The sequence below is a fragment of the Gadus morhua genome, chromosome 7 (genome assembly GCF_902167405.1).
Source record: "Gadus morhua chromosome 7, gadMor3.0, whole genome shotgun sequence".
Taxonomy (NCBI): Eukaryota; Metazoa; Chordata; class Actinopteri; order Gadiformes; family Gadidae; genus Gadus; species Gadus morhua.
The window spans coordinates 15,650,919-15,658,418 of record NC_044054.1 but is presented as its reverse complement, the minus strand read 5'-3'; the positions used below and the strand labels follow the sequence as shown (position 1 = coordinate 15,658,418).

Sequence of the window (7,500 nt, the reverse complement as noted above, 5' to 3'; positions counted from 1 at the left end):
CCTGAATCTCTGTTTACCTCTCCGTCTACCTCTCTATCTTCCTGTCTGCCTATCCTTCGGTTCACCTGCCTGTCTACCTTTCTGTCCACCTGTCTATCTGTCTGCGTGTCTGCCTTCCTGTTTGTCTGCATGTCTGTTGACCTGTGTGTCTACCTGCTTTCCATCTGTGTGTGTGTGTGTGTGTGTGTGTTTGTGCGTGTACCTGTCTGTCTCCCTGTCTCTTTGTGTGTCTACCTGTGGTCTGACTGCTGTCTACCTGTGTGTGTGTGTGTGTGTGTGTGTGTGTGTGTGTGTGTGTGTGTGTGTGTGTGTGTGTGTGTGTGTTTGTGTCTGTGTGTGTGTATTTGTGTGTGTGTGTGTCTACCTGCTGTCGAACTGTCTGTCCTGTCTGTCTGCCTGCTGTCTGTCTGTCTGTCTGCCTGCCCTGTGTGTCTGCCTGTCTGTCTGCGTGTGTCAGGGCGACCTGAGCCAGCTGGGCCGGGTGGTCCTCCAGGGGGGCTTCAGTGTGTGGATCAGCCACAAGCGGGCGGCGGTGCGCATGAAGGAGCTGCCGCGCTTCAAGCCCATGCAGCGGCACCTGTTCCTGTATGAGCACGCGCTGCTCTTCTGCAAGCGGCGCGACGACGACGGGCCCGACCGCACCCCCTTCTACAGCTTCAAGCACTTACTGAGGGTCAGCGACCTCGGGGGCACCCGGCACGGACACGCCCCCTCTGCACGGACACGCCCCCTCTGCACGGACACGCCCCCTCTGCACGGACACACCCCCTCTGCATGGACACACCCCTCTGCTCGGACACACCCCTCTGCATGGACACACCCCCTCTGCATGGACACACCCCTCTGCTCGGACACACCCCTCTGCTCGGACACACCCCTCTGCATGGACACACCCCCTCTGCATGGACACACCCCTCTGCATAGCGATCCCAATCTGAATGGACATATCCCCTCTGCATGGGTACTGCATGGACACGCCTCCTATGCATGGACACACCCCCTCTGCATGGACACGCCCCCTCTGCAAGGACACGCCACCTCTGAACGGACACGCCCACTCTGCACGGACACGCCCCCTCTGCACGGACACGCCCCCTCTGCCTGGATACACATCACCTGCATAGACTCTTATAAACCTATTAGGTAGCTTTACTAGTGGAATTGACTTCAGTACTTTAAGCTGTCTGTGCGTCAGACAGAGAGGTAAGGGAGTACCTCTAAAAAGGGTTTGTGTTGGTCTGTCTGTCTGTCTGTCTGTACGTCAGACAGAGGGGTACGGTGTTAACTCTACGTACCGGTTGTGTTGCTCTCTCTGTAGATGAGCGCAGTGGGGATCACTGAGAACGTGAAGGGGGACGTGAAGAAGTTTGAGGTGTGGTACAGCGGTCGAGAGGAGGTGTACATCCTTCAGGTCTGTGGAACCTCCGCACTCTACTGCTATTGGTCACCTGCACAGGGGCTCTTACCCTTCAGCTGTGTGTGTGTTTGTGTGTGTGTGTGTGTGTGTGTGTGTGGGTGTGTGTGTGTGTGTGTGTGTGTGTGTGTGTGTGTGTGTGTGTGTGTGTGTGTGTGTGTGTGTGTGGGTGTGTGTGTGTGGGTATGGGTGTGGGTGTGGGTGTGTGTGTGTGTGTGTTCATCCAGGCTTCAACCCTGGAGGTGAAAGTCTCTTGGCTGACGGCGATCCGGAAGATTCTGACCAATCAGCAGAAATTACACCAAGGTTTTTAAACTTGGTTTATGCATCCCCTTCTCCCTTATTCAAGGTGTGACAAAATATGAGAATATATATTTAATTTAATAAGTAAACGGCCCTAAGAACATACACACACACACACACACACACACACACACACACACACACACACACACACACACACACACACACACACACACACACACACACACACACACTAGTACACAACAGTATTAACATCAAAGATATTGGTTCGTCAATGATCTACTTCCAACCAATCCAAAACAACGAATGTAATCACCCATGTTTGACCAATGGTGATGCTGCTGGTGCTAGTTTGTATCGTTTGGTCCCATTTGAAGCTCCTTTCCTCTTCTCTTAGATGAAGCACCTCCCCTGAGCCTTTCAGAAGTTCCTCTCTCAGACAGGTGAGGCTCTGTGTGATGGCCGCTGAGAAACCTCAGCCCATTTATGCAGGGAGCGACTGTTTCAATAGCCCTAGCTCTTGTTTATTTGCTGTGAGACCTGTTTATTTGATGACCTCTGGGACAGATGACATGGTGTGTGTGTGTGTGTGTGTGTGCTTGTATGTGTGCATGTTGGGGTGCACTAGTTCTGTTTCCATTGCCTTGATTTTATGTTTTTATTTCACTGGTTCCGGCGTGAGTCTAGAGTCAGCACGCAGACTTATGCGATGCTTCCACATGAACACAGACACAAAAACGTGACCACACCACATACTGTGGTAAATGATCCCAGAGGAGAAACTCAGCTGGGATGGCTGTGCCTGGGTGATGATGCTGAGCATCAATAGACCCCTGGGTGAATCGGCCTGTGATGGGTCTCATGTGGGCTGGCTCATCATGCCAGGAACGTTGGTGGATCCTCAATATGAGCAACCCACTGACGTGGCTATATTGGAGCGATCCTTGGTGTACTATTAACCCTCCTTGGAGGCGGAGTGAACTGGATAGTTCCTACCTTGTTAGCTGATTCCTTCCCACGTGCCAACCAGACGTAGATCCACAACACCGTTTGGGTGGTGCAGCCTTCCCCATCAATCCCGCGGGATCCCATCGTCGGGTCCCGCTGCCACTATCCTGATTCAATTGGAAACGTGCCGTAGGAAGGAAGCTAGGAGGCGCTTCACTCTGTCTTCAAGAGCAGCATGAGCTAATGAGCTTCAGGTCTCTGGAAGCTAGAATACAGGAGGTGTGTATGTGTGTGTTCGTGGGCGTGTGTGTTGATTCAATGGAATGCAGACGAGGTCAAAGCCTGTTTGACCCCCTGGTTGTTGTTGTTTTTGTTTTTCTGTTTTGTTTGTATGTTTGCTTGTTTGTTTGTCTGTCTGTGTGTCGGTCATCTTCACGTCTTGTTACCGTGGTTACGGGGTTGAAGGAGTGTGTCTGGGGTGTGCGTGTCGTGGGGTGGAGCAACGGTGGGGGGCTGCTCAGCGTGTTTCCATGTTCCTCACAGCTCCACGGCAACAAGCCACACCCAGCGGAGCCGGGGGGAGGAGTCAACGCATAGCAGCCCCGCCCACTCCGAACCCGTGGTGCAATCTCCTCGCCGCAGTGAGTTATTGATCCGCCAGTATCACTTCATCAGTAAAGACTCACACACATACTTCTGCTTTTATTATTCATACTATTGATTCAGCCTTTTGTTTTTGAATACCCGAGTGATGGATAACAGATATCAGTAATTCATTTCTAAAGTTGTCATTAAGGTTAGAAGTGTCTTTCCAAGACTTTGTTAGCTGAATTCAAGACTTATATTAATATACCTTTTTACATCTTTTGATATATAAGATAAGATATGAGACATAGGGGATGTGTGCAGTGGATACATCCCTCTGTGATCTGTGATTTGAAGCTTTGAGGTCGTGTTCGCCTAAATCTGTGACTGAATGGTTGTGGCCCTGCAGGCTGGCCCCCCCCGGCCCACTCTGTGGCCATCTGTGAGGGTCTGGAGGACTGGGGCGCTACGGACCTCTCTTACATCTCAGACTCAGACGAGGAACAGCCAGCCGCCCTGGTGGGAGTTCACCTTCACTGTGTTTCTGACCCTCATTTAGTCAACTCTACTGTGTTGTTCTTAGGGCCAAGTGCATTGACGGACTCTCGCTAGCCTACAGATTGCTTAATGGATGTCACGAGCAGTGATGAGTAAGGCTGATCATTATGTAACGCTGGACAGCAACCGTCCCTTAGCTCCAGGCGCCTGGTCGGACCACAGACTGCTGTCCTCAACTCGCTTGTTTTCTTTCGAGTGTCTCTCTCTGTCTCCAGTAGCCTGTCTCTCTCTCTGTCTCCAGTACTGTCTCTCTCTCTGTCTCCAGTACTGTCTCTCTCTCTGTCTCCAGTAGCCTGTCTCTCTCTCTGCCTCCAGTAGCCTGTCTCTCTCTCTGTCTCCAGTAGCCTGTCTCTCTCTGTCTCCAGTAGCCTGTCTCTCTCTCTGTCTCCAGTAGCCTGTCTCTCTCTCTGTCTCCAGTACTGTCTCTCTCTCTGTCTCCAGTAGCCTGTCTCTCTCTCTCTGTCTCCAGTAGCCTGTTTCTCTCTCTCTGTCTCCAGTACTGTCTCTCTCTCTGTCTCCAGTAGCCTGTCTCTCTCTCTGTCTCCAGTAGCCTGTCTCTCTCTCTGTCTCCAGTAGTCTGTCTCTCTCTCTGTCTCCAGTAGCCTGTCTCTCTCTCTGCCTCCAGTAGCCTGTCTCTCTCTCTGTCTCCAGTAGCCTGTCTCTCTCTCTGTCTCCAGTAGCCTGTCTCTCTCTCTGTCTCCAGCAGCCTGTCTCTCTCTCTGTCTCCAGCAGCCTGTCTCTCTCTCTCTGTTTCCAGTAGCCTGACTCTGGTTTCCTTCACAGACCAAACACAACTCATAGTCATATGTGTGATAGCATGTTAACATGCAGACCAACATGCGTGCCTAGACCTTAGTCCTAGTGTTCCGTCTTGTCTTCAGGTCGCTGGGAGGTACAGGGTCATGGTCAATAGCAGCTCGGCCAGCACTGATGGCATCATCTTTAACTGCGGTGATGTCATCCAGCTGTTGCATAAGGAGCCATCTGGAATATGGTACGTGTGGAATCGTAAATCGTAAAAATTCTTTTCGCGATTCTACTATCGAGAAAAACAATGTTTTGTATTGTTGTTCTTGTTGGTTTGTTTTCAATGCTCCTTTGTACCTCATCAACAGGACGGTGCGTAACGTCACTCGCAGCCAAGAGGGGCGTGTCCATCCAGAAGACCTGCACCGAATCCTTGGGGAGTCCGCCTGAGAGCCAATCAGCACCAAGCATAAGGGACCCCCAATATGGGATGTATGTTTGGGTTATTTTTCCCTCTACTGTTACAACTCATCTCCTCTACAGACTGCCAAGGGACTCAAACACACACACACACACACACACACACACACACACACACACACACACACACACACACACACACACACACACACACACACACACACACACACACACACACACACACACACATTTTTTAGCATTACACTTAAGTTGTGGCTTGACCAACACTGTACACAGTACACTCAGGCCAGGAGGTCGAAGCACAACGAGGATCTTGTGGATGACATGAGGAGTTTGGACCGCTGTAGGCCTGCGTGTTCAACCATGGAACCTACGAGATCCCCGACCGACTGCAGGGAGGGGGGTGGGGAGGGTGGGGAGGTCGCTGTCCTATCAATTGCTCCTCAGTGGTAGCGGAACATTTAAGGAACTTTTATGGATGGAACTCTTATTTTTAAGGCATGGAAGTGGGTGTGAATATAGATATTTTGTTCCTAGATGCCACTGAAGGTGATTGCATTCTCTATTTTCTTACGACCTACAACCATGATTGTCACGGACGCCACATGCGGTATTCAATCCACCAAGACTTCCCTCCTTCAATTCACGTGCCAAAACATCCTTGCCGTCGCTGCCTAGCTGGCCATTTGTGGCGTTGTTGTTCTCCATTGTGGCACATTTGTCGCTAATATCTGCTAATATCAGTAGCCTGTTCACTTAGCCCACATGCATTAAGGGAATATCGCCATGGACCAGCAGATGTACACAAAGACAAAATGTTTCTATGTTTCCCCTGGGTGGAAGCTCAACGCCCAAACTGAGTAGTTAATAACCAGAGTACTGCTGTCCAGCTTCCAGACAGCACTGCCTGCACTGGCTATCACTGTAGTGCAATATTATGTTGGTCTGGATTCATTTTGATCGCTCGCTGCTTCCGCTGTTGTTTCTGCTGCTGATGAGGCTCACATCACACATATTGAACCATCTTAAACATGTTCCATTTGAATGAGCTAAATATTCCATATGTTCCTTCAACAAAACAGTTGAACCAAGTAGAGGCTGAGTAGACCAGAGGTACTCATTCACAAGGCCAGGAGGACACCGAGGAAAGTAATAATAGTAGGCTTGTCCATTCACATATTTTGCCCTTTCTTTAGTAGAAAGAGCTGATTATTGTGAATCTTAGGCACATATTACAATCTACAAAGTATTGTGCAGAAGGTACTAGCCATATAGCAAACACATTTTAGGCTTTTTGAGGATCTTCTTTTGGAGCTTTTTCAATGGAATTGGTGGTTCAGTCGCTCTTGCTATAATTAGACTTTTTCTATCTGTTGCCTGCTATGTCTATTGTGCATCAGAAGAGGGCGCTATAAACGGTGTTTGGCAGGGTATAAAGCAATAGTCTTTCAATCTTACAAAATCGAAAGTATGAAACAACTTGTCTAGCTTGTTTTAAACAATGATTGTGCCACTAATTAATTATTTTTTTTGAGTACTGTATACGATATTAACGTTATTTTCTCTTCATCAAATTGCCTCTTAAGTCTGCACTGCATTATAATTCCCCAAATGATCCTGCTTGCCACTCATTAGCTAAGTTTTTCTCAAATGTTTGAATTATTTCATATTAAATGATTATCATAAAACGTGAACTACAAAACAATTTGACTAGTGCCGTGTGATGTGGGTGTCATCCAATCACAAAGAGGAATCGCGAGCTCACTTGTCCCCCTGGTGGAGCCGTGCGGCCCTGCAGTGTGTGTCTTTATTTAGCTTGTTGACTGCATTACCATTTGCTTGGAGGTGTTTGAAGATACACTGCCATTCATCTGTTTACTCCTGAAGACCCGTTGATAGCCCTGTGTCATATCTGCGATGATATTTGGAGATCCACTTCCAAATGTGTAAAGACAAAATCCAAGAACGTTTTCTTTAAATTAGTATTCAGTCATCAAGACATCTTTGTTTCATTGGTCATCAGCAATCCAAGTTGATATCAGGTTTTGGGAGTAGAGTTTGTTTGAGTATTTTGCCCATTATAATAATGCCAGGCTAGACTCAGTGAGAGAAGTCAGTATGTGTTTCAGTCAGACCTTAAACCTGTTCTATTTTTATGGAAGTCGGCAAAACTATAAAGGATTTATTGTATTCAAATTAATTCTGCATATGATTATTTTCGTTTTAATAAAAGCACAAGATGAATTGATTTATCCTTGATTTCTTTGTTGCCAGATATAGCCAGATGCCCCTCTTACCTAGAAAAGGACAGTGCTAGAAGAAGCATCACCCAATATAGCAATACGTTTGACATCAAGCTTAAACGCTTTCTGACAACGAATAAGGAGTTTACATTCAGTTTAATTACACAATTCAACACATCAACAATTAAGATGGATCACAACGCTGATACCAAGTGACCAAACCAACGGATTCAAAACACCCACGTTCCTCGGACCAGTAGTGACAAGCCGTTCTAAACACATGACCCTGCAGCCTTCAAA

The 7,500-nt window shown here is 48.1% G+C and overlaps 2 protein-coding genes across 2 annotated transcripts in view; one reads left to right on the top strand and one right to left on the bottom strand.

The window, feature by feature from the left end:
* Positions 1–6,469, top strand: part of mcf2b (MCF.2 cell line derived transforming sequence b) — a 23,144-nt gene extending 16,675 nt beyond the window's left edge. Inside the window, exons 19-26 of the mRNA XM_030360753.1 lie at positions 458–673; positions 1,319–1,411; positions 1,642–1,720; positions 2,076–2,121; positions 3,170–3,267; positions 3,621–3,730; positions 4,651–4,763; positions 4,885–6,469. Of these exons, the coding sequence (XP_030216613.1) occupies positions 458–673; positions 1,319–1,411; positions 1,642–1,720; positions 2,076–2,121; positions 3,170–3,267; positions 3,621–3,730; positions 4,651–4,763; positions 4,885–4,966 (837 nt within the window). The 3' untranslated portion in view covers positions 4,967–6,469. The remainder of the gene's footprint in view (positions 1–457; positions 674–1,318; positions 1,412–1,641; positions 1,721–2,075; positions 2,122–3,169; positions 3,268–3,620; positions 3,731–4,650; positions 4,764–4,884) is intronic.
* An 868-nt stretch (positions 6,470–7,337) lies between these two features.
* f9b (coagulation factor IXb) overlaps positions 7,338–7,500 on the bottom strand; it is a 5,043-nt gene continuing 4,880 nt past the window's right edge. Inside the window, exon 8 of the mRNA XM_030360765.1 lies at positions 7,338–7,500. This exon is cut by the window's right edge and continues 614 nt beyond it. The gene's annotated coding sequence lies outside the window, so the exon portion shown is untranslated.